At 38.7% G+C, this 25,457-nt stretch overlaps 4 protein-coding genes across 6 annotated transcripts in view; 3 read left to right on the top strand and 1 right to left on the bottom strand.

Annotated features, from left to right (window-relative positions):
* Nucleotides 1-2,050, top strand: part of LOC143886057 (uncharacterized) — a 33,328-nt gene extending 31,278 nt beyond the window's left edge. Inside the window, exons 4-8 of the mRNA XM_077390044.1 lie at nucleotides 376-444; nucleotides 559-901; nucleotides 1,037-1,192; nucleotides 1,349-1,951; nucleotides 2,043-2,050. Coding sequence (XP_077246159.1) covers nucleotides 376-444; nucleotides 559-901; nucleotides 1,037-1,192; nucleotides 1,349-1,951; nucleotides 2,043-2,050 — 1,179 coding nt within the window. The remainder of the gene's footprint in view (nucleotides 1-375; nucleotides 445-558; nucleotides 902-1,036; nucleotides 1,193-1,348; nucleotides 1,952-2,042) is intronic.
* Nucleotides 2,051-5,234: 3,184 nt separating this feature from the next.
* On the top strand, nucleotides 5,235-12,833 carry LOC143886279 (protein RKD5-like). Of its 3 annotated transcripts, XM_077390212.1 has the most exons (4): nucleotides 5,235-5,362; nucleotides 5,602-5,842; nucleotides 9,090-9,151; nucleotides 12,544-12,833. In XM_077390212.1, exons 1-4 carry the CDS (start codon nucleotides 5,299-5,301, stop codon nucleotides 12,666-12,668), a joined length of 492 nt encoding a protein of 163 aa, XP_077246327.1. In that variant the 5' UTR covers nucleotides 5,235-5,298; the 3' UTR covers nucleotides 12,669-12,833. The 3 variants fall into 3 exon arrangements, with proteins under 3 accessions (XP_077246327.1, XP_077246328.1, XP_077246329.1); XM_077390213.1 differs by lacking the exon at nucleotides 12,544-12,833 and having other exon boundaries at nucleotides 9,090-9,393; XM_077390214.1 differs by lacking the exons at nucleotides 9,090-9,151; nucleotides 12,544-12,833 and adding an exon at nucleotides 6,295-6,558.
* LOC143886278 (uncharacterized) lies at nucleotides 10,373-12,660 on the bottom strand. The gene is made up of 2 exons (XM_077390211.1): nucleotides 12,418-12,660; nucleotides 10,373-11,577 (listed from the first exon to the last, which is right to left on the bottom strand). The coding sequence occupies exons 1-2, from the start codon at nucleotides 12,494-12,496 to the stop codon at nucleotides 10,448-10,450; spliced, it is 1,209 nt and encodes a 402-aa protein (XP_077246326.1). The 5' UTR covers nucleotides 12,497-12,660; the 3' UTR covers nucleotides 10,373-10,447.
* A 7,043-nt stretch (nucleotides 12,834-19,876) lies between the features above and the next one.
* Nucleotides 19,877-24,634, top strand: LOC143886056 (uncharacterized). Its single transcript, XM_077390043.1, has 6 exons — nucleotides 19,877-19,972; nucleotides 20,137-20,235; nucleotides 22,578-22,646; nucleotides 22,761-23,103; nucleotides 23,239-23,390; nucleotides 23,498-24,634. Exons 1-6 carry the CDS (start codon nucleotides 19,877-19,879, stop codon nucleotides 23,585-23,587), a joined length of 849 nt encoding a protein of 282 aa, XP_077246158.1. The 3' UTR covers nucleotides 23,588-24,634.
* The last annotated feature ends 823 nt before the right edge of the window (nucleotides 24,635-25,457 follow it).

Genomic DNA, 25,457 nt, shown 5'->3' with positions numbered 1-25,457 from the left:
CCCTGAAACAGGTCAAAACGCCTTGTAAAGCCCAGAAATTGTACGACCAAACAGACCCTTAGAGACTGATTCTTGGTTAAGCTCGGATAACTTATGGATGAATCTTGTTTCCTGTTAAATGCAGTAAATGCATAGCATGTAAGTTGATATATATTTTTCAGAAATTGTTGTTTCTTTTAGTCGACTTCCTTGACTGATGTAACTATAGAGAATGTTAGAAGCATCTATTTTCCATGTTGGCATAAATATAATGAAATCATTTTCGTTTTTGGAATGCAATGAAAGTTGAGAATCAAGCTGTCATTTGCATAAAATCTTGGAAATGAGATGGTTTGACATTAGTTGATTAATTAACTCCTCTTTATAAATATGCAGGAAGATGTCTTCTTGATATGTTCAAATGCAATGCAATATAATGCACCAGTTACCATCTACTTTCAACAGGTATCATTGATTTCAGACTCATTGCATTTTTTTCCATTTTCAAACCATATCCACTCGTGGGTCCTCTAGCAAGCAAGTTACGGTCACTTAAAACACTTATTTAACTTTTTCCAGGCACGGTCAATACATGAGCTGGCAAGAAAGGATTTTGAAAATTTAAGGCAGGATAGTGAAGATAACGAACCAGAATTGAAATCTGTACGGAGAGGTAGGCCACCGGGCAAGAGTTCCATCAAACGACCGGTGGGCAAGCCTCCTCTTGAGCGCGCTGGTTCTGACTTTTCATCAGATACCACCCTTGCTACTCCTGAAGACCCAACTCATGATCAATTAAGAAAAGCACATGATCACGCTGGGATTACCGATATGCCCACAAGGAATTCCCACGGAGCCCACAATGGTGAGACTTTTGGCTGGTTAGCGGAGCATAAATCTGATAGAAATGATGATTTCCCAGGTTTGTGATCTGATTCCATTTGCTTCATTCGATTGATTTGTTCCCCTGTTATTCTTTTCCCTTTCTCGCTTGTCGACATTCAACTTATGTCTGCCAAATTGGTAATTGTTTTCTGGCATTTTTCGTTGTTTGCAGGATCTGTGTTGAAGGGTCTGTCCAACATTGAGAGAAAACAGTTAGTGTTTGATGAAAATCGCCGCAGTGCTTACAAGCAACCCAATCAGCCGATCTCTGCCCGTGAGACAACAATATTAACCACCTTCGATAGAGAGAAGCAACTGATATCTGTGAGTACTTGAGTGAAAATTACTTAGCATCTAGGATACCTTCTAATGATTTTTAGTTCTTTTTAACGGTTATGAGTATTTAGCTTATGAGTTGCTGTCTGAATCGGTCGGGCTTCATATGCAAGGAGCCTGGTTCGATTTGCTGCAACGCTTGGACCAGTTGCTTGGAAAATCGCCTCCGGGAAGATTGAGATAGCGTTATCTAAAGGACTGAAGTTTGGTCCTGGTTGGGTGGGAGAAAATGAAGCACCACGACTACAACCGCCGCTGGCATCATCCTCTCCACCACGACCGCCACCTCCACCGCCGCTTTCACAATCCTTCTCTCAGCCCAGAATTTCTTCATCTACTACAATTCCTCGCGCATTAGAGTCAAAAGGTGATATATTATCAGAGACCCAGGAACCCTCAAAGAACTCATCCTTGGAAGGTTCTTTCAGGACGACTCCATCTATTGCCACATCTGCACTTGATAGCAGAACTGATACTACAGAGGGCTATGAAACCATCAGAGGAACAAATTATGAAAGTGGGATCAGACCTAAGCCTCACTTTCAGCTTAATCAGAAGATTCAGAACCCTGAAATTCACTCTACTGTTAATGGGCTTAACAGTGGGTTTGAGTCTAATGTCTCATCGCAAGTTGGGAAGCTATTCAGACCAGCTGGGGCAGTTGGGAACTTCAGTTCAGAAGCATTCACACCTTCGCGAATGATTAACATGGTTCCCAGGAGAAACGAGACCTTGATTCAGTCAATGCCCGGTAATTTTTTATGTATAATTTTCATGTATAATTTTTTATCTAATAGTACGTTTGGTACTCACAATCGTTTCTCATATTCTTAAACGATCAGGGCCTTAGAGTGACGTGCAGCCAATGGGAGAGCCCTTCTGGAATACTAACCAATTTCGACTGGAATCTGAAATTTTGGGTTCAGTGGAGAACAAAACCGAAATCTAGTAAACCCAAAAACTTACAAAATTTCAACTGAAATTTTCCAAAATTTAAGGGAATTACAAAAAAACTGGAATTTTAACATTATTTAATAGGGATTTTTGCTGATTAGTCCCTACATGGCAAAATAATTGCTTATTAGTCCCTAAAAAAAGGATATTAGCGTCCTACTTTTAGAATATATTTGCTAAAAGGTCCCTAAAATTCACGAACTTCAATTTTCTCCTTTAATATTTTAAAATGGCAAAGTTACCCCCAACCCATTTAATTATCTCTTCCAATATTCTCGTCAAAAAAACCTTCAACAAAAAATCATTTTAAGAATTAAATAAATTGAAAATCCCTCTAAAATGGTGAGTTATCTTTTCTTCATAGATAAATAAATTGCCATGTAGGGACTAATCAGCAAAAATCCCTATTTAATATCCTCCTGAGGGGAAATTTTGAAGACGAGATAAAATATCAATTTATTGGTTCCGTCTAATTTTGCCTGAAATTTCGAATTCGGTTTCGGCGAGGACAGAAATGCATTCCGAAATCGAAATTTAAAACCTTGGCTGCGACTTTCAGGATGACAAGTTAATTTTGAGTATACTGATATAACTGATTTTAATGATGTGAAAAAGTAGTTTTCTTCTTAAGGCCCGTTCATTTTAGATAGTGCCAAACGGTTTGAGCTCCACAATCTGTTGTCACGGTCTAAAACAAATGGGCCTAAATGTATGCACTTGATCACTTAAATTCAAAGATTTTTGGTGTGAAAAAATTTCCGTTTTCGACAATCTTTGAAATTAGTCACTATCATGAACTAAAAATTAAAAACCCGACCGACCCGACCCAAGAAACTATATTTTGTATAGGAGAAAGTCTAAATTGAAGGGCGCCCTTGCATAAATAAGGTGAAAGCAGGGGCGGAGCTACATGTAATAAGGGGGCAGTTGCCCCTGTTGAGTTGGGCCAAACTCCTTAATAGGCCCAACTCAATTGGGCCCAGCCCCCTTAAAACTAGGGGTGTCAACGGATCCACTTCGGGTCGGATCCACCTATGTCACAGTCACGATGCATTCAAATTCCTTATCGGTCATTCAAATTCCTTATCGGTCAGGTCGGAGTCGGATTGTTCTTCGAATCCTACTTTCCACGTCATGATCACGATCCATTTTAACTCGGACAGTCCATCAGAGTGTCCTATTATGTCCCACTAAGCGAAGTAAACAATTAATTTTTTAAAAAAAGGGGATAGAATGGCACTCCACTATTAGTGTGTCTCTACGCATTTTCTTCAACTAAATTAAAAATTTATCTATGTTTAATCTAGGTATATAATAATGCTTATAAACAATAAAACTAATCAAAGTTACATACACAAATATAATGTATAACTATTATCAAAGAATATGATGCATGAAGAACAAAACCCCTCTCTCTTTTCCTTCGTGAAAGTATGAGATTGAAATAGCATTCCCATCCGATTCATTAAGTGATAAGAGAGGTTTTGACCAAAATACCCTTCATAGAACGGTTAGCATTAACAAAATTTGAAGGGTATTTTTGTAAACCAAGTCAGATCGTGACTATCCAATGTACATCTGTGGCGTGCCCATACATAATCCAAAATTTTCCAGATCACAGATTTGATGATCTGAAATATGCCCATGGATCCTATTCATATGTTTAGATCCCATTCATCAACATTTGGATTCGGACGATCCATCGGACCGTCTGGATTCATTGACACCCCTACATAAATATGCCCTCCAGTTTAGACTACCTCTTTGTATAGAGTCAGGTTTATGAATCTGGGTTTTCAGAAAAACAGAAAACGAGAGATGATTTCTCAAATAGGTTGGGTAAAAGACGAAAGCAATAGTGGTTCATAATTACTAAGTCAGTCTGAAACCAGTTCTTTAACATGCAACTATAAGACAAATACCGTTCTCAAGAAACTTTCAGAAGATTTCTCTTCATGGATAACTCGTGTCCTCACTTCTCTAACAATTTTTTGGGAAATGTTATCAGCACTACTGTATTTTGATGAGGGCACTCCTCACTTTATTAAAAGTGCGGTATGGCCCGCTCCATAGGATGATCCAAACCGTCCATTAGATGGGCCACAGTCTAAATAGGTTGTGTCCCAAAACTTATTTCCATAGGTTGATCCTAATCCTCCGATCTATAGAGGGTTAGGATCAACCCTCTAACTTTCAGATCAGAGGGTTAGGATCAATCTATGGTAATTTTGTTATTTTCATAAAGGATGAGAATATTTTTGTCAATTCCTCCTGGCGTAAAACTCCAAAGTTGGCCAACGGGGTGGTCAGCTTATATGCGAAAGAATCAACCTGACAAAACCAGAAACCTGGAATTCTTTATACAAAACAAAAATTTCACAAACGACCTCTGCTTTCTAATCATTAGATATGTTTCCAAAAATACCCTTCTCTTACAAAGCATAAAACAAGGATATCCCCTATTCATGAAAATTATATGAATGAGACCAATTTTGAGAATGTCCAAACTACCCTTTGGAAGAACTGAGTAGTGACAAATAATAGATACCCTTGTTCAGGTAAGGATTGCTGATAGCCTGTGGGGAATTGTAATAGCCTTTACCCAAATAATAATTAGAAGGGATTTGCTAGGGTCCATCGCAGAAGGCATTTCACAGCTGATCTGTCTCATGTCACACCAGTTAACTCATGAATAAGATAACAGCTTTTGTCTCCATTCAGACCAACCGCGAAATGCCTTTTGTGATGGACGCTAGCAATTCCCTAATTAGAAAGTGTAAATAAAGAAAGGAGGGTCATTATTAAAACAAGGGAATGCATATAATATTTCTCCCATGATTTTGACAGAAATTAGCCTGGGTCATTGTAGAGATTTTCATCTAAGTGGGTGGTTTGTTTGGTATTCTTCACTTTTAATCATGAAACCCAAATGATACAAGAGAAAATTTTCCTCTCAGTGGGTGGGTTTTTTTGGTATTTTTCTTTTTTTAATCATGCAACCCAAATAATAAAAAGCAAAAGAAAAGAAAAGAAAAGAATTATATATACATATGAATTGTGTATAAAAAGAACCTCTGATGGGCTACTTCTCACCTTCCCCCCATTTCTTCTCTTCACTTCCTTTGACAGAATCATGTTTTCTTCATGGATTCCTCTAAACCCCCTCTTCTCACTGCTCTTGCTGTCTTCAAAAACATCCTCAATGAAGGTAACAAAGTAAAAAAAATATGTTGATATGAAACAGAGCCTAAAACTTTTCTTCTTTCTCCTCTGCATGCTGAAATATTCACTTTCCCATCTGCATTTATTTTCATATTGACATTCTGTTTGAAATTTTAATCTTTCTTATCTGGGTTTTTTCTCTAATCAATTTTCTGCTCAAAATTTTAAATTTTCATTTCTGGGTTTTTTTTAATACTCTTAACTGATTCTCTCTTCTTTCTGCAGAGCTGATCAGGAGTATACATGTCTACCGATTAGAAGATGGAAAGGAAAAAATTGTGGAGAGAGAATTTATGTTTTCTCCGAGTTCTTATGTGGAAATGGTAGCCCATCCTCTTATTAAATTTCCTAAGTATAGAGAGCTCTTTGAAGGGAAGATGATTGGTTTATGGCTCTGCATGCTTGCATTTGACATTGAAGTTTCTACCATTTCAGCCCCAATTCCTTCCATACTCACTATTTCGAGGTATTGCTTTTTTCTTTTCTTGCATTTTCACCTTTTCTATTTTTTATCAATTAAATGAGAAAGTGATGATTTCCCCTTTTTTTGTCTTCATTTTCTTTTGTAATGAATTGAATATGTTGCAACCTATGAAACAATAGGAAGCATGCAGGGCATTGCAGTCATCACTTGAATTTTGCATGACATTCAGAACCTATGATTTAATTTTGAAGATTAATTAACAGCAAGACTTTAATACAGAATGATTATTAGGAAAATCTCAACATCATCTTGATGGTTTAACTTCTTTTTTTAAAACGGAGATGGTTTAACTTCTATTATAGCATTTATAAGAGGATGTGAAAAAACATTTTTTCAATCAGAGTTGAATTCATGTTTGAGAGATGATTAGTGGTTTGTATCTACTTTTATCCTTCTGTTAATTTGTGTAAGATTGGATTGGATTTGCCCAGCAGATTTTCTCAACAAGTGGTATCAGAGCCGGGGCATGGCAACCCCAAGGATGGAAATAATCGCTCGAGGAAAATCTCGGTAACCCTGGTGTACCTTCGAGGACAGTGAAATTCCCTCGGAGAAGATCTCGAGATTCTCACGTTGCTGTCGTGTGGCGTGGCGAGATTATCCATCTTGCTTCCATGTGAAGGGGGAGATTGTTGGGGGTTCAACGCAAAAGCAAAAAGACCCCACGTCGGATAAGTTAAGTTGTGTGGATGAGCTTATAAGGGCTTGGACACCCTCCCCTTAACAGCTAGCTTTTAAGGGTGAGTTCTACCCGGGTCCGAACACAACCTATGAAACAGTAGGAAGCATGCATAGGATTGCAGTAAATATTTGAATTTGGCATGAAATTCAGTACCTATGATTTAATTTTGAAGATTAGGTAACAGTAAAACTTTAGTGGAGCGGAAGAAGGAAGAACCTAAAATACCCTCAACCAACTAGTTTATGGTTTTGCAAAACTGTAATGTATGAAGAGAAGAAGAAAACTTGAGCCAAAACTCAAACTAGAGAATTCCAATTCATTTATAAAAAAAAGTCCCCCCCCTCAAAATGTCTCATACATCTTTTATAATAAGAATTCTCATCCTCGCAATATTCTAAAACTAATGCAGACATATAGAAAGATACCTGCTTTAAACTCTAGTAGGTTTTCTAATAGACATTCTAGACTTTATAAACAAGAGTTTTATTTGCGAAAAAATTAAGCTAATTATCAAAGATAATCTTTCAACTAGTAAAGTTTCCTAAGAATCATTTTCTGCTTTCTTTTTGGAATAAGACTTTCGGTGTCAAGAGATGTGGTTGCATCAGACTTTAATCCACAATAATTACAAGGAAAATCGCAACATCATCTTAATGAATTAACTTTTTTTTTTTTTGAATGGCGATGGTTTCACTTAGCTGACCCCAACTAGTTTGGGACAAAGGGTTTGTTGAATTGAGTTGAGTTGAGTTGGCGATGGTTTCACTTCTATTATAGCATTTAAAAGAGGATGTAAAAACATTTCGTCTATCAGAGTTGAATTCATGTTTGAGAGATGATTTGTTCAGTTCTCATCATGAGGTGGTCAAGATGAATATTGTATTCTCGGTCATGTTATTAGATGCCTTCGAATTTCGTTATTCTATTATTATTCAAATCCATTACTGAGTTCACTTTGCTATGACAATGAAATACTTGCTGATTTTCTAGCCAAGGGACTACATAGAATTAGGGAGTCTCAAATAAGTGTTAGGAGCCCTGCCGAGCCAATTTGACTTGGCCATGTTCCAACTTCCAAGTCAATGTAAGTGGTTTTGCACATTGATTGAAAGCTGTTAGGCCTCTGACTTCTTGCACCTCTGTTTTATCTCGGCCTTCTTTGTAATAAATTCTTGCTTAGTGAAAAGAAAAACACTGATCAGAAGCAATGATTTGTATGGCTTCTAGCTAGTCTTCTAATCATTTCAGCCTACTCATTGCCATGATGTATGAGTAGATTCTTTCCCTGGTTTCATTGGATCTAGCTTTTGCCTCATGGATATAATGTGAGCTCAGTTTTTCATGCATGGCCACTGAATTGCAACTAGGCTAGTTCTTGATTGTGTTAGTGAAAAGGAAGCTGGGTTTGGTGTTAGGGATAGATGTAGACTATATGTATTGAATCATTAGAGTCTTTGATTATTAGTTTTCCCGAAGGCATTTAATCCATAATTAGAGTGTTTATGCAGCCATGTAGATTTCTCTCCACCATTTGGATGGTCATGATTTTGGGGATTGGTTTATTTGAGGAGGCTTCGCTTCATTAAGATGGATGGAGTCTGTTGATGTGGTGATGCTATCTTGGGCATGAATAACATAGTGATAGAAATCTTCATATCTACCACCTGACATCAAGATTTATCATTGTTTATGTCCATGATCCTTGCGTCCAGTTTCTGCCATCGATCCTATATGTGGGTTCGACCCCAATTGATACTTTGAAGTTTTAAGGTTTATCACGTTATATGGATGCATGCTATTTTGTTAACCTTAGGGAAACTGATATTTTTTAAACAAGTACATATGATTTCTTTTTTTATTGTAGACATCGCTACCTGGTGATATTAAGCCCACATTTGAGTCAGCTCTATTTTGTAGTTGTTTCTCCATGATTAACTAGTTGTGTGTATTTCGGAGATGACATTATTTTAGTTTGTTATTCTTTATCAGCACTTACATTAAACAAGAGAAACAAAAGGATACGAAGGTATGCAATAGCTATAGCAATGACCAACAGAGCACTACACAGGAATCACATCCCCTTATATTATATAAATCACCTAGTCACTTCAAATCTACGGCCAATTTGCTTCATTATTATAAGCATCAAGTCTCGGATAAGAATAAAAATCTGTAGGATGTTCTTATAGTTTTTTTTTGTTGACCCTTCCAAGAAAATGAAGGTAATTTATCCATATGGCTCATCAATTCAGGTTGGTAGCTTTTTTATGTGGAATTAGTAGAGGTTGAGTATGGATCATGTCTATAAATGGTCTTTATAGGAGATATCATCTCTAAATCAACAACACTCTGGATTCCATCCTAAAATATTACTTGCTTTTACACATGAAAATCGTTATGTTCTCATCATTTTATTGTAGAAGTAGGACAACATGTAAATTAAGTGAAAATATTAATCTTTAACTTTTGAATGCACAATTGTTTCAGTTTTTTTTCATGGAGTAATGCTTATGATTTGTCACTAATAGTGTTATGATAACATTATAGGCAAAGACTGTTGGAGAGAGAAAAGGAGGGCATCGAGACAATTCCGTTCATGGAGATACAAGGTGAGACTAAGAGATTCAGACAGGATGTTTTCAGGAGAAGACACAGAGCTAAAGCTCTAAACAACAACGACAACATACACTAATCCGGAGCACAGACATCACTAAATAAATCATTAGGACATAATTACGATAACAAAAACATATGACCAGAATAGCCCATCATTTAAAATGTGAAAAAAAAATAATCTTACCTTTGTGATCCTTGCTTTGTGCTTCTAATGAAAATTTCAAGTCTTTTATCATTAAGTCTAATAGCATCCTCTACTTTTACTCTAAACAATCAGATTTATGGAGGTTTTGATCAGTTTTCTTCTTAAATAGAGGGATATTTACATATTGCATGATTGATGATTATGACTGGAACATGATCAGCCATGACTCAGTATATATTTGAAGTGGGACCTAATGTGTGTCTCCTATGGCTCTAGTAAAATATACAGCAAATGATGTCGAAAATTTATAAAATCGGTGTCATATGAAAGATAATTCTGCGTAGAATAAAAGTGGTGAAGACATCATTTACATTTAATAACTACACCACACCCCGGTGCCAATAATGAAAATACTATATAGAAGTCAGATTTTAAGGATTTTTGACCTTCTACTGCAAAATGAATACTGCAGTTACACTCTGAAATCCAAATTCAATGAAATTTTGATCACATCCTTTCGACCCATTAAGAATGCTTAAGTAATAGGTAGGTCCCAATTTTTTTAAATTTTTTTACTTTGTGAAAATTTTAATCTGGAGAAAAAAACTAGCCAGATGTGAGGAAACTCATTTTGTAGGAATAAAATTTTCAAAACTTACTATTTGGGTATCTTCCACCCTTTCTTTTTATTTAGTTTATAGAACTTACAATGAGGTGTGAGAACTGATGATGTTCTAAATGAAAGGAGAGTGATATTACAAGATGCTTTAACACAAGCAGAGGAGTGCATGAAAATTTAAATCCTGCATTAATGTTACTTAGACTCTTCATCAGGTTGGGTCTATCACAGAGATGAAATGACCATATATAATTGCACATATCAAACAGGGAATTTGCTAGGGAATTTCGTGGAAAGGCATTTCGTGCCACACAGGCTCACATTTCAGCAGGTTTTGTTATTCATTTAATTCATCTGAGGTGGCTGTTCTCTAATGCAAAAGTCACCTGCGAAATGCCTTTCCACGAAATTCCGTAGCAAATCCCATCAAACAGTCTGAATTATTTGAAATGTATAAATCACAGGTTTCTATCATTAAATGCCGAAAAAATAAAGTATTTGAAGATACATCAACCATCCAACACTTCAACATACAGCTTGTAAAATGCCATCTAAAGCAACCAAAAGAAAAACGAAAAAATAATAAAGGAATGCAAAGAATGCATAAAAAATTGGCTTCTTCACCCACCAAGAATGTTTTGATTTGGTAGAGAGATGATGATTCCTAGGTCCAGAAGAACGCCGATAGCCCACAAGGAAATTCTCTCCTTTCCATCCTCTGTAATTCCTCCAACCATTATTCAACTGATGCTTGTCACCTTGAAACCTTGAAGTTTTATACCCTAAAGAATTTCGAGCGCCACCTTCTCTCCTCCAACAGTTCCCATTATTTGTTTCCAAAATCACATTATTTTTTTGGGATTCCAAATAAGGCAGCTTGTTAATATCACTATCACAATGTCCCCAACCGCATGAATTACCCCCATTATTTTCCCATGAATTATTCTCCCTAGCTCTACTTTCACAACCACACCAATCCCGTGTATCACTATCAGCATTTCCATCACAATTTCCTTGACCTTTAACTCCATCGTTTTCCCATGAATTCTGCTCCACATCTCTTCTCTCATTGTTATTATCAACATTTTGATCAAAATTTCCCCAAGTGGGCTCGGGTGGAGAATCATGAACTGGGTCTTCAGCATCAACCCATCCAGTGCATGGGATTGGGCAGTTAGCGGGCTCGGCCGGAGAATTATCAACTGGGTCTTCATCATCACCCCATCCAATGAATGGGATTGGGCAGTTAGAGGGCTCATTAACTGGGTCTTCATCATCACCCCATCCAGTGCATGGGATTGGGTAGTTGAAAGAATCCCAACCAAGTTTCTCATCCTTCTCTTCATCAATAGGAGCTGGAGGTTTTTTATCCAAATCCAATGGCAGCTCGGGATCAATGTCAGAATTCCAGTCAATTTCATCAGTATAAATATCTGGATCGGGCAGAGGGATATCAAAGGAGAAGCCATTAGTCTCTGCCCAAAACCGGGCTTTCGCATTCTGAAATGCCTCTTCGCCAGATGAATCATCCCACTGAGCAATGTTTTTGTAGAAGGACATCAGCTTCTTAGTGTCACAGAGTTGTTTCCATGAAATTGCGCATGTAGAAAAGCAGAATTTCTTCTCCCATGAAGGTACTGTGGGTCGCCAGGATCCTGAAAGCACAAAACGAAATAAGAACTCTTTGTAATAAGAAAAAAAGAAAGAAAGACAGACCTACAAAACAAAACTGCACTGCTACAAAAGCCCATTCTGTTTAGTGCGAAGTGAAACAAACAGCCAAATTTTACACCACCACAATTCAAGAAATATAATATAAGTACTTCAGTCTACCAATAAATCCTCAACATCTAATAAGCCAATTCCATAAACAAGAGATAGTACTAGCATAAAAATAGAGCTCTGCAGTTCAAAATTAAATTACAGAAGATATAATAGACAACCCTAACCTCACATCCCAAATCCTATAGGCAGAAAGTTGAAACAATACTAAAGATCAATATCTAAGAACTATAAGGTGCTCAAGAACTCACCCAAGGCAGAAGAAGGTCGACTCAAGCTTAAACATTGGTATAAATTAAAAAATATATATGAAAATTAAAACCAATGAATAATTCATCATCAATCCTAAAAACCCATATACAATAAGTAATTCCTCAACAGATAACATATCTATTTTTTTAATGGCCCAAATAAAAAAACCTCAATCCAATCACAAACCCACTTCTATTTCCCTACCAACATCAACACCAAAATTATCTATCAAGCAACAACACAACTTTTTAATTCAAAACATAATGATAAAAAAAAACAGAGAGAGAGAGAGAGAGACGTTTCTAGAATCCATGCAAACCCTATAAGAAAAACACACATCACTGTATAAGAAAAACGTACAAATAAAATTAAAAGAAATTCCTCAACTACTTTGGGATGTACTCTACAAGTGAACAAAACAAAGAAATTAAAATAAATCCCAGAGAGAAAGTTTAGTATACCTTGACGACGTCGCCTATTTTGGGATGTCCATGGATTACTAGGAACCATTTCATAATCATATAGACTACACTCTTCCATATTTTAGAACTCAATAAAAAGAAAGCTGTTTTTGTTTTTTGAAACAGGTCTCCAAAACAAGTACCAGAAGGACCCCTCTGAGAAAAAACCAAGAAAAGAAAGAGAACAATCGCAGAGATGGGCAACTTGCAGAAACCAAATTAGGAACGATTATGGTCCAACGAGATTGTGATTATGAGTAGAAATTTGAGAAGTGAGTGAAGGTTTTTATAGGAAGAGAAAATCCGAAGAACTGCGTCTTGTGTTTGCTCACGTCATTTATTTGAGGCGGTGTGTTTCTCTTTAATTACAATTGTGCCACACTTTCTATTTTGGGTTCTATTCCTGGGCCGAATTACTTGTTGCATAATCTTATTTCTGAATTGACCAAACTACCCTTCGTACCTTAACCCTAATTACTTTAGACAACAACAAAAAATCAAGTGATTATGATTCACTTAACGGCTTAGATTCATTACAGGTAGCACAAACTCAATCATGGCCGTAAAGTCTTTACCCATAATAACCATATAATCACTAGTATTTTTCTAAACAAATATGGACTATCCACCAATTTGTTTTTTACAATTTTGGACGGCTATGATCAAATCGGTGCCTTTTTTGTGTTATGTGTCCCATATGAAAAGTCAACAAATATATATATAGGAAAAGGAGTGTGCGGTCGATTGCTTATAAGGTAATATGCGGTCGAGGGCCCAAACACATGGGTCCCACATTTTTTGTGGTGATCAAAACCATTCATTTGCAAGGCCCCATCATAGATAGGGTGTGTTCAAAAAATCAGCTCCATTGGATCATCCTAACCCATCTAAAAGTGGAGGGCAAAAATGGGCAAATTATTGGCAAACGGTGTCTGTCCATTTTGCCCTCCACTTTTGGATGGGTTAGGATGATCCTATGGAGCTGATTTTTTGTACACACCCTATCTATGTAAGGGCCTTGCAAATAAATGCTTTGGATCATCCTAACAATGTGGGCTCGCATGAGTTTTGGGCCCTCGACCGCACCTAAGCTTGGTGCGGTCGAGCGCACAATCTTATTCCTCATATATATATATATATATATATATATATATATATATATATATGAGGAATGTGAAGCTACACCGCCGGTGTAGCTAACTTAGCTACACCGCCGGTGTAGCTAACTTAGCTACACCGCCGGCTTAAAATACAATGGGCCCACATTGTTTTGGTGATCCAAAGAATTCATTTGATTGGCCCTCACATAGATAGGGTGTCCACCAAAAATCAGCTCCATAGGATCATCCCAACCCTACGATTTGTGGAGGCAAAAATGAACGTGTAAAAACCTTCACAAATTTGTCCATTTTTGCCTCCACAGTTTGAAGGGTTGGGATGATCCTATGGAGCTGATTTTTGGTGGACACCCTATCTCTGTGAGGGCCAATCAAATGAATGGTTTGGATCACCAAAATAATGTGGGCCCATTGTATTTTAAGCCGGCGGTGTAGCTAAGTTAGTTACACCGGTGGTGTAGCTTCACTTTCCTTTATATATATATATATATATATATATATATATATATATATATATATATATATATATGTTGCTTGATTGGTATAATCTTAACAACTGACGTCTTTCTCTTCTCTGCCGTTCATGTTTTATTCACCACTATTTATAAACAAAAACAAGTAGAAACTAACTCAAACTCTAAGTTCCTTCTAACTTTATCTAAACTCCTTTTCTAAATAGGAAACTACTGTTGGAAAATTTGTTGAGGGTACTGTTGATGATAGAAAACAGAAACTTGTTGCTTCAAGGCGTGATATCACTTTCCTTAAGACAAGATTCGCCCCACTAGTAGTGTGCAAAGGGGATCCGCGAATTGCCTCCAAGATACAATGAAGCCTAGTAGGGAAGCCCTACTAATGTTTGATGACGCGTAGCACTAGCGGAATCAAACCCGAAATGCCCTTCCGAAATTTCAAGCCTTAGAGAAATCTCTAGATTCTGTTTCTGCAGAAAAACAGTATCTAGAACAGTAAACAAAAGAAAAACAGTATGTAGAAATACTTGGGGATTTTTGTAGGAGTGTAGAAGAGAGTGTAAAAAGCGCCACTAAAGCGCCACTATGCGCCCTATAGCCCATTGCCCACGCCGCGCGCGCGCGTGCGCGTGCACGTGTGCGTTGCACCATCCCGCGGGTCCAACCAGGGTTCAACCCAATGTGCAATCAACAAGAGTTAGAAAAGGTAGTGCTTTATAAGCCCTTCTCTTTCTTTTCTCTCATCCGATGTGGGACTATCTTTTCAACTACACTTCTACATCCTTTTGTAAAAGCAAATATTTCCAAGAAAACATTTTCTTTTTCCCAAACGCTTTTGATAAAACATTTTCCAAAACACTAAAACATGTAATATACATGATTTTGAAAATGCAAAATCACTAACAACTACAACACCTTCTAGAAACTAACCCCAAAATACATCCAGTTTAACTTTCAGTAGAACCCAAACCCAACTAAAACTCTTAACAACTGCTAACCAATTAGAGTTTGCTAACTGGACAAATTAACCTACCACATCATAGTTTGACTAGGACTCAAATACCAAATACCAACTATTAAACAAAACTCCTAATCGAATAAAATTCCTAGTTTAATTAGGATATGCATCAACTCATGTGGGCCTGCACCGGGCCCGCACCGCACCGCGCTGCCCGTCCCCTTCGGCACAAGTGTTTGGAGTCGGCGATGACTCTCAACACTCCCCCTCAGCGCTGACTCTCTACCTGTCACGCCAAGTTCTTTTCGAAAGTTCACAAACTTCTTGTAGTAATACACATCACAATATCCCACAACTTCACATTCACCACCTTTTTCATAGAAAATACCAAAATCCATCGTGCCTTTTACATACCTCAGTATTCGACGAACAGCATCAAGATGTGGTTTCCTCGGCTTCTGCGTGAATCGACTTGCGATACTGACTGATTGTGCTATATCGAGTCTAGTGAGAGTTAGATAAATAAGATTGCCCGCTAGCTGGCGATACATACTCAGACTTTCAGGTTCTTCGCCTTCCTCTACTCGAAGCTTTACATTAATCTCCATCAGAGTGGCAATTGGATTGCACTCGGCCATCCCGAACCGCTTGAGTAGATCTCCGACATATTTCTGCTGACTTATAAATATCCCTTTCTCGGTTCGATCTATCTCAAGACCAAGAAAGTGACTGACCTCTCCTAGCTGCTTCATCTGAAAGCGTGTTCCATGATTGACTCGAATTCTTATGATCTCCTCCAAATCATAATTTTCCATAATTTTGTGTTCCACCATTCCATAATTTCCATCCCTCTTGATTCCTCTCATTTTTGGACCAAATGGTAGAATTGGAATAGGATGTTGATTCCATTTTCAATTTTGTGAAAGTCAAAGAATAAAAACGAACCATAATAAATTCATGATAACGATAAAAGACCACACATACGTCTAGGTCAATGGAAACAACATCTTAGTATTGCAAAGTGTACCAAAGATAGGAGTATGCTTGTCATTTTGTCAAAGATGAGGCATTTTTTCATAAAATAAAAGAGAAATGCTAATCGGAAGGGCGGCCTTGCAAAAACTACCACCAAGTACACCCTTATAAAAACTGGGCCTGACAGCTTTAAGTTTAGCACTCTCCCAAAACAAGAGGAATGCTAAGATGAAGCGTACCCTTGCAAAAGTCAGCTGCAAGGCACCCCCATTAGACCCGCGTTATCAAAGTTTATAAATTATGTCTTACTTTTACATTTTTTTGGTGCTATTATAAATGCACTTAGACGATGTGAATCCAATGAGGGCGCTCTTACAGCTGATTCTCTGTGTTTTTAGGCAAGATGGGGTTTGGCAGACCCCCTACAAATGTATATTCATGATTTTTTTTGTCTTTGTGGCTGATATTTGCAAAGATGCCATTCAATTTAGCATTCCTCCTAAATAAATTAATAGATAAAATAAGTAAGGAGACTGACATCCTTTCTATCATCTACTACGATATAGCTAGAGAAAAAAGGGATTTCTTTTCTTTTTATCGGAGATTTACACATCACATTACTCTTTTACCATTAACCCCTTTGCTGATATCTAATGTCTATCTCTATGAGAAATTATTTGAGCGTAAAATCATAATCTACATAAAAAAAGTACCGACACAGGATACCTGCCTATGACAATTACGGAAAAAAACTACCAAGAAGAGGTAAAGACATGACAATGACGAAAGAACTACTTAATATTACGCATGCAGGACACTTGAAAAATATTGACGGATTCAGGACACCTGAAGAGGAACAACATTTATGGAAACCTCTATCAATTGGAGGGCTAAGATCAACCTATGGAAATGATTTTATGGGCACAACCGATTGATGTTGTGTTCCATCACATGGACGGTTTGGATCAACCTATAACCCTTTATAGATCGGAGGGTTCGGATCAACCTATGAAAATTATTTTTGGGGCACAACCTATGTAGGCGGTGGCCCATCTAATGGACGGTTTGGATCCTCCTATGGTACGGGCCATACCGTACATTTTAATAAAGTGAGGAGTGCGATTATCAAAATACGGTGAGTAGTGCCATTATAAAATATGGTAGTGAGGACATTAGCACTATATGTAATTTAAAACCATAATTGTTACTTGGATGTTCCCATGCGGGTCGGGTTCAACCCGAACCCGACGGGTTCAACCCGAATTTGGGTTGGGTTTGGTCGGGTTAAGCTTTTTCGCAAATCGGGTTGGGAAAAATCAACCCACATTCGAAATCGGGTCGGGTTGGGCTGTCGAGCAACCCGACCCGAAACCCGAATTTGGGTTCCATCTGAAGAAGTTCTGTATATGTGTTTTTCTTTTTCAACATTGAAATAGTCTCCACAGTCTACAATGGATGGTTTGGATAATCCTATGGTGCAGGCCATATCGTACTTTAATAAAGTGAGGAGTGTGATCATCAAAATATAGTAGCGCGGATAACATTTCCCTTTGTTAATTGTTACTCCCTGTTTGGTTAGGATTTTGAGAACCGATTGTGAGTTAAAAACTGATTATTGGTGACTCACTATTGGTTCTCAAAATCCAAAACAACCGGCTTGAGTTGAGGTGGTCAACAATTGGTTCCATACAAATCGGGTCAACCCGACCCAACCCGACCCGAATTGGAAATTGGGTTGGGTCGGGTTGAGGAAATTGCAAATCGAGTTGGGTCGGGTTGGAAATCTTGACCTGACCACTCGGGTTGAACCCAGTGGTCAAGTCAGTCCTCTCCACTTATCAAGTCTACTGGTCTGCAGCATTTCATATTCCCAAAGAAACTCTCAACAAAATAGAAAAAATCCTCAGAGACTATATTTGGCCTGGTTCCAAGCTAGAGAAAACTTACCATCCAGTATCTTGGAACACAATTTGCAGCCCCAAGATTAGAAAATTGGCTGATTTGAACTTAGCTTCCCAGATTAAACAACTGTGGCATATCTTATCCATGAAAGATTCTCCCTGGGTTGTATGGTTTGATCGGAAATACATCATAGGCAGAAGTTTCTGGAGCCTCCCTATGCCTGCTTCTCCTTCTTGGGCAGCTAGGAGTATATTGAAAGCTCGAGACTTTGCTTCCAAGCACATATGCTACATTGTTGGATCCCAGGCTCCTCTCAAATTTTGGACGGATCCATGGCATCCGAAGGATGCTCTCGTCTCCTAGTCTTCCATTGGCTCTATCATTAATTTCATCCCTCTGAAGGCTACCATTGACGAAGCTAAATCTCAAGGGTGGTGGGACATGATACAAGATCATCCCCAGCTCCTCGATCTAAAGCAGATCATTAATTCCGGTCTCTTCTCTGAATCTGTTTTGACCTATCCGATATGGAAGCCAGAGTCTGATGGAATTTTCAGGCTTAAGGGTGCCTAGAACTCCATCAGGACTCTTAATCCTAAACCTCCTTGGACTTCTTCCATTTGGTTTGCAGGGCACACCCCGAAATTCAGCATCACCTCTTAGCAGGCAATGCAAGATAAACTATGCACCAGAGATAAACTCCATTTCCTTGGTCCCAACCATGACCATTCATGCCTCCTCTGCAACTCTGCTCCAGAAAGTACCAACCACCTCTTCTTCAACTGTTCTTACTCGGCATGGATTTGGCGCTGGATTCTTCGCTGCATCTCTGTTAGAAAGAAGCAAAAGAAATCACTCTCTGATGAGGAAAGCTGGATTCGAAATAAATTTAAGAAGAAGGGGCAGACATATGCACTTATCAGAATTCTTCTCACTGCTTCTATCTATCTAATCTGGCTAGAAAGAAATGCGAGACTCTTTGAAAACAAAAAAAACTCACAAACGGATCCTTCTTAGCAGAATTATTAGGACATCGAGGTCTCGTATTCTGTCTCTAAACCTGGAAGATGAAGCCTCCGAAGAAAATTGCAAAATTGCGAATTTTTTCAACCTCCCTCTGGTTAGCAAAACATTGGAAGCTAAGTTCTGTCATTGGGCGCCCCCCTCTGAATCTGAAGTTAAGTTGAATTCTGATGCCTCCCTTGCTTGTGGCTCCGCCTCGGTTAGTGGCCTTCTCTGGGACCACCTGGGGACCACTCTCTCTCTCTCTCTTCTTTGTCAACTGTGAGCCTCTCCCAATTCCGGAATTATAAATTGAAGCTATTCTTCATGGAGTCAATCTTGCCTGCCAACTTCCAGTTAAGAATCTATGGATCGAATCTGACTCTCTCCTTGCAGTCATGGTTATTCATCGCCTGTGGTCTTGTCCATGGAGGAAAATCCCTTCCCTTGAAAAACTCAGAACCATCCTCAATTCTCTCGACCGCTGGACTCTAACTCACATTTGGAGAGAGGGCAACAGAGCTGCTGACTTCCTATCTAAACCAAATTGTATCTGTAAAGGGGACCCAATCCCTCTTTGTTTGGCTCCTGATGAGCTTTTAAGCATAGTATCGGAAGATTTTTCCGGCTGGGCTTATCCAAGATTGTAATTCTGTTTTATTTAATATAGCCGGTGGGGGTCTCTCTAACCCCAAATTACCGAGCAATATATATATATATATATATATATATATATATATATATATATATATATATATATATATATATATATAACGTTATAAGGGGCACCAATGCTTACTCATGACAGCCCACTCTAGTGTAAATGAGTAGTAAAGTGGGGGCTGTCCCGTCAGCCTCCTATTTGGTGGCCAATGTAAAATCGAAATCCCTGAAAACTACGTTACAATTTTGTGAATTGTTAGCGGCCATCGCAGAAGGCATTTCACAGATGGTCTGTCGCATGTCAGACCACCCACCTCGTGAATGGAGACAAAAGCGGTTGTCTTTATTCATTAGGTGGCTGGTCTAACATGCGACAGACCAGCCGTGAAATGCCTTTTGCGAGCACGTGGCAAAAGCGGTTGTCTTTATTCATTATGTTCTCCGAGCCAGTAGATTCGAAAGAGGTTTGTTTTTTAAGTTACACATTCATTTCTAACATTCATGCATTTCTTCTTCTTCTTCTTCTTTCCTTTTTAATTTTATATGAAAGTTTTGAAATATGATTGCAACTGCAAATGGAGAAGTGCATTTTTCATTAGAAGCTGAATTTCGCCTGTTTGTTGTACAGCTCCCAGATTACTATGAAATCATTGAGCATCCAATGGATTTTAGCACAGTGAGGAAGAAGCTAACTGGTGGAACCTATGCCAACTTGGAGCAATTTGAGGTTAGTCAATGCTTATACCACTGCAGTCATTTGGCTTGTGAATCTCATATTTAGTAGTTTGTTATTGGGTAATATTTTTGGTTTGGTTATGGATTAATAAATAACTGTATTGAAGTATAAGTAAAAACAGGTTCTTCCTGCACAAATTATTATTATTTTTTGGGAATTGAAAGGAACCTTGTCCCTGAGCATGAGTTTTATTTGTTTCTAGTGGAGTGTCATTATGCTACTCGAATTAATAACAGGTTTTGAGAAAATTGATGTTGGAACAATAATTTTTTATTCTACGCTGCCATGTTTCTTTAACCTTCCTAAGATGAGTTTTTCTCCATGGAAGTGGAACTATGAAACAAAAGATCTGGCCCCCCATGGTGCTATAGTAGGGAATGGAGTGTTATTCGCAGATATCAAGAGATTACGGGACTAGAATTAGACATGAACTAGTGGGACTACTGGTCCCCATTGTAATTTTGCTGGTATGAATATATTTTGCCAATTTTCAAAAAAAGAATTAGACATGAACTACTACAGATCTATTAACCGGAATAGGTCAGCTGAAGGTGAAGCTAGGATCTCTTGTGTGAGGGATTGAATGGGACTTATCTTGCTTTATCTGTTTCCACATGAAGATGATGATTCGTAACATTCGAGGTCTTGGGTTCTCTGTAAACAATACCCATATCAAAGTAGTAGTGATGCGGCATAGATCTTCGATTTTTTTTCCATTCAAGGAACGGAGATGATTGTTTAATTGTTGTCGTGCCTAGGGGTGTCAATGGACCCAGACGATACAATGAATCCAAAGGATCTGAACATCAATGGACAGGATTTGGGCCCACAAGTTGGATTCGCCTGTGTCCATTGGATCCATATTCTAAGTTCCGAAAGTGTATTCATTGACACCCATGGCGGTGCGGCCGGTGCCGATCCTAAGCAGATCCATTGACACCCCTAGTGGTGCCTAGGGAGTTGGTTTTCATGATGGCTTCTTGCGATTCTATCAGGGCTGGTTTTCATAATGGCATCTCGCGATTCTATCAGGGCTACTGATGCATCTTGGTTGCTTGGGATTCTATCAGGGCTACTGATGCATCTTGGTTGCTTGGGATGGAGCTAGATTTCTTCTGCTGTTTATGGCCCCACTGTGTGGCTCGTCGTAGAGATTTTTGGTTGGAGTTGGATGATATTTGTGCGAGATGGAAATTACAGTGGTGTATCAGAGGATATTCTAATTTTACTCAATTATTAGCGAGAGATTGGTGTGTAACCGTATTTCGAGCAGAAGCTTAGGTTCATCAAATCTATGCTGAAGTTATGGGTGAAGGAAGATTTGGGATCGGTGGGGCTGACGAAAGACTTTTTACTCAGTGTCTCGAGTCGCTTGGATGATAGAGATCAGGATCATCCTATGTCTACAGAGGAAGTTCTGGAAAGAGACAAGATTAAGGAGGATTACAGTATGATTTTGTTGCTGGAAGAGTTCAAGTGGAGACAAAGTTCCTGATCAAGATGCCTTCGTGGAGGGGATTAAAAAACGCTGCATACTTTCATGGTATCGTGAGCTCTAGGAGGCATGGAAACTGGATCACTCCTTGATGGTTATGGGGAGCATGTTGTTTCTATTTCTTCTTTGAGTCTGTCGGCTTTACTCTTCGGGGGATCGTGTCTTCCCAATGTTTTGGCCTTTTGGGGCACCATCAAGGTGACATTATGGAGGTGTTTGTGGAATTCTTTGGAGGACGAAGTTAAAGTAAATGCACTGTGGCCACTTTTATTTCTCTCATACCTTTTGGATATGATCTTCTCTATGCTGTGAAACACCACCTTTTTTTCAAGTACTTTGGTGGGGAACAAAAGTTATGCTACATGGGCAGACAAGGGAGAGAGACAGGGGAGAAAAGGCAAGTAGTCTTCTAGTACTTTTAATCAAAACATGCAACCAAACACCACTAGTGGATGACGTGGCACCCTGAAACAGATCAAAACGCCTTGTAAAGCCCAGAAATTGTACGACCAAACAGACCCTTAGAGACTGATTCTTGGTTAAGCTCGGATAACTTATGGGTGAATCTTGTTTCCTGTTAAATGCAGTAAATGCATAGCATGTAAGTTGATATATATTTTTCAGAAATTGTTGTTTCTTTTAGTCGACTTCCTTGACTGATGTAACTATACAGAATGTTAGAAGCATCTATTTTCCATGTTGGCATAAATATAATGAAATCATTTTCGTTTTTGGAATGCAATGAAAGTTGAGAATCAAGCTGTCATTTGCATAAAATCTTGGAAATGAGATGGTTTGACATTAGTTGATTAATTAACTCCTCTTTATAAATATGCAGAAAGATGTCTTCTCGATATGTTCAAATGCAATGCAATATAATGCACCAGTTACCATCTACTTTCGACAGGTATCATTGATTTCAGACTAATAGCATTTTTTTCCATTTTCAGACCATATCCACTCGTGGGTCCTCTAGCAAGCAAGTTACGGTCACTTAAAACACTTATTTAACTTTTTCCAGGCACGGTCAATACATGAGCTGGCAAGAAAGGATTTTGAAAATTTAAGGCAGGATAGTGAAGATAACGAACCAGAATTGAAATCTGTACGGAGAGGTAGGCCACCGGGCAAGAGCTCCATCAAACGACGGGTGGGCAGGCCTCCTCTTGAGCGCGCTGGTTCTGACTTTTCATCAGATACCACCCTTGCTACTGCTGGAGACCCAACTCATGATCAATTAAGAAAAGCACATGATCACGCTGGGATTACCGATATGCCCACAAGGAATTCCCACGGAACCCACAATGGTGAGACTTTTGGCTGGTTAGCGGAGCATAAATCTGATAGAAATGATGATTTCCCAGGTTTGTGATCTGATTCCATTTGCTTCATTCGATTGATTTGTTCCCCTGTTATTCTTTTCCCTTTCTCGCTTGTCGACATTCAACTTATGTTTGCCAAATTGGTAATTGTTTTCTGGCATTTTTCTTTGTTTGCAGGATCTGTGTTGAAGGGTCTGTCCAACATTGGGAGAAAACAGTTAGTGTTTGATGAAAATCGCCGCAGTACTTACAAGCAACCCAATCAGCCGATCTCTGCCCGTGAGCCAACAATATTAACCATCTTCGATAGAGAGAAGCAACTGATATCTGTGAGTACTTGAGTGAAAATTACATAGCATCTAGGATACCTTCTAATGATTTTTAGTTCTTTTTAACGGTTATGAGTATTTAGCTTATGAGTTGCTGTCTGAATCAGGTCGGGCTTCATATGCAAGGAGCCTGGTTCGATTTGCTGCAACGCTTGGACCAGTTGCTTGGAAAATCGCCTCCGGGAAGATTGAGATAGCGTTATCTAAAGGACTGAAGTTTGGTCCTGGTTGGGTGGGAGAAAATGAAGCACCACGACTACAACCGCCACTGGCATCATCCTTTCCACCTCCACCGCCACCTCCACCGCCGCTTTCACAATCCTCCTCTCAGCCCAGAATTTCTTCATCTACTACAATTCCTCGCGCATTAGAGTCAAAAGGTGATAAATTATCAGAGACCCAGGAACCCTCAAACAACTCATCCTTGGAAGGTTCTTTCAGGACTCCTCCATCTATTGCCACATCTGCACTTGCTTGCAGAAGTGATACTACAGAGGGCTATGAAACCATCAGGGGAACAAATTATGAAAGTGGGATCAGACCTAAGCCTCACCTTCAGCTTAATCAGAAGATTCAGAACCCTGAAATTCAATCTACTGTTAATGGGCTTAACAGTGGGTTTGAGTCTAATGTCTCATCGCAAGTTGGGAAGCTATTCAGACCAGCTGGCAGTTGGGAACTTCAGTTCAGAAGCATTCACACCTTCGCTAATGATTAACATGGTTCCCAGGAGAAACGAGACCTTGATTCATTCAATGCCCGGTAACCGATTAGAAGCCGAAGGTACCAAGTTATTAGACAGTTCAAATTCAATAAATTCCGGCAGTTCCAAGCTGGATTCCGGTCAGAAGATTCAGACAAGCTTTGGACCGGGACCACATTCGCAACCATCTTGGCGTGGGATTTCAATACATCCAAAGCCGGATTCAGTTCCGCCTGACCTGAATGTCAGATTCCAGCCACCTGGGTCGCCGGTTTCCGGCATGTTGGCCGATTCGAAACAGCCGGATTTAGCATTGCAGCTCTGATGGTATGAAAAACAAATCATTCTTGTCATTTTGTTGCTGACTAGAGAGAGTTTTATTTGAAAAGGGTGACACACCCTACACCCATTTATGTTGTATAATAGGGGAGTTTGTACAGATTAATGTATCCAAATTTTCAGGGGGAGAAAATCAATTCCCATTTGTATGTACCCATTAAAATCCAAGTAGAAGAAATATTTTGGTTCAGTCTCAAAAATCTTAATTTGGGTTAGTTGTCTATGTGTATCAAGTCACATTTAGCTGAAAGCCAGGAAATGATTTATGCAATTCGAAATTGCCTAGCAAATCAATGTATGGTCTTTTATTAGTTACATATAGCAGGGGAACGTGGTCTATAAACACTTTCTATCCACAATGGGTCCAATTTGTGAACCCCTTCCTTTCTGGGCTATACTTTGAAGCATCTGACTTTTTCTTTGATCAATTTCCTGCGTATTCTTGATTGGACGGTCAGGATCATCTGACCATTGCAATTTCCAGCTCTGAGCTGGACTGTTCATTTGTTGGACCCAACATAGATAGGCTGTGGCCACAAATGTTCTCCATATTGAACCGGTTTTTGTCGATTTTAAACCCTATTTAGTCAATTTAACTCATTTTGCCTATTTAAGTTGATTCTCATTAATTTAATTTATTTGTCAATGATTTAACCTAATATTTACAAATTTCCACTACTTTCGAACTGGATTAAAAATTATGTATAATTTTGAGTCCAATAATCGGTTAGGGACTCACAATCGGTTCACATAATCTTAAACAAACAGGGTCTTAGAGTGATGTGCAGCCAATGGGGAGAGCCCTTCTGGAATTCTTTCCATGGTCTTTTTAGCATCAATGTTTTTTTTTCCATAATTATTTCCCTAAACACTAGGGTATCAACTTGGGCCAGATTTCGGGTTGAAAAACCAGGCCCAATCTCAGGTCGGGGTTAAAGGGGGAAAAAAAACTAAAAACAAAAAGCTCACACAGGTATGCTGTGACCAAGGTTTTAAATTTCGACTGAAATCTGAAATTTTGAGTT

Source organism: Tasmannia lanceolata, unplaced genomic scaffold (genome assembly GCF_043159265.1).
Source record: "Tasmannia lanceolata isolate RefF3 unplaced genomic scaffold, GAP_Taslan_0.1 ptg000011l, whole genome shotgun sequence".
Taxonomy (NCBI): domain Eukaryota; kingdom Viridiplantae; phylum Streptophyta; class Magnoliopsida; order Canellales; family Winteraceae; genus Tasmannia; species Tasmannia lanceolata.
This window is presented reverse-complemented; position numbering and strand designations above follow the sequence as displayed.

What these genes read in the sequence shown, in the direction of transcription:
- LOC143886279 (XM_077390212.1), top strand. Translation starts at nt 5,299, where the DNA reads ATGGATTCCTCTAAACCCCCTCTTCTCACTGCTCTTGCTGTCTTCAAA. An exon ending in CAAAAACATCCTCAATGAAG is followed by an intron (nt 5,363 to 5,601) that starts GTAACAAAGTAA and finishes TTCTTTCTGCAG; the next exon opens with AGCTGATCAGGAGTATACAT. An exon ending in TCCGTTCATGGAGATACAAG is followed by an intron (nt 9,152 to 12,543) that starts GTGAGACTAAGA and finishes TTTTTGAAACAG; the next exon opens with GTCTCCAAAACAAGTACCAG.
- LOC143886278 (XM_077390211.1), bottom strand. Translation starts at nt 12,496, where the DNA reads ATGGAAGAGTGTAGTCTATATGATTATGAAATGGTTCCTAGTAATCCA. An exon ending in AAATAGGCGACGTCGTCAAG is followed by an intron (nt 11,578 to 12,417) that starts GTATACTAAACT and finishes TTGTGCTTTCAG; the next exon opens with GATCCTGGCGACCCACAGTA.
- LOC143886056 (XM_077390043.1), top strand. Translation starts at nt 19,877, where the DNA reads ATGCGACAGACCAGCCGTGAAATGCCTTTTGCGAGCACGTGGCAAAAG. An exon ending in TTACCATCTACTTTCGACAG is followed by an intron (nt 22,647 to 22,760) that starts GTATCATTGATT and finishes AACTTTTTCCAG; the next exon opens with GCACGGTCAATACATGAGCT. An exon ending in GAGAGAAGCAACTGATATCT is followed by an intron (nt 23,391 to 23,497) that starts GTGAGTACTTGA and finishes TGTCTGAATCAG; the next exon opens with GTCGGGCTTCATATGCAAGG.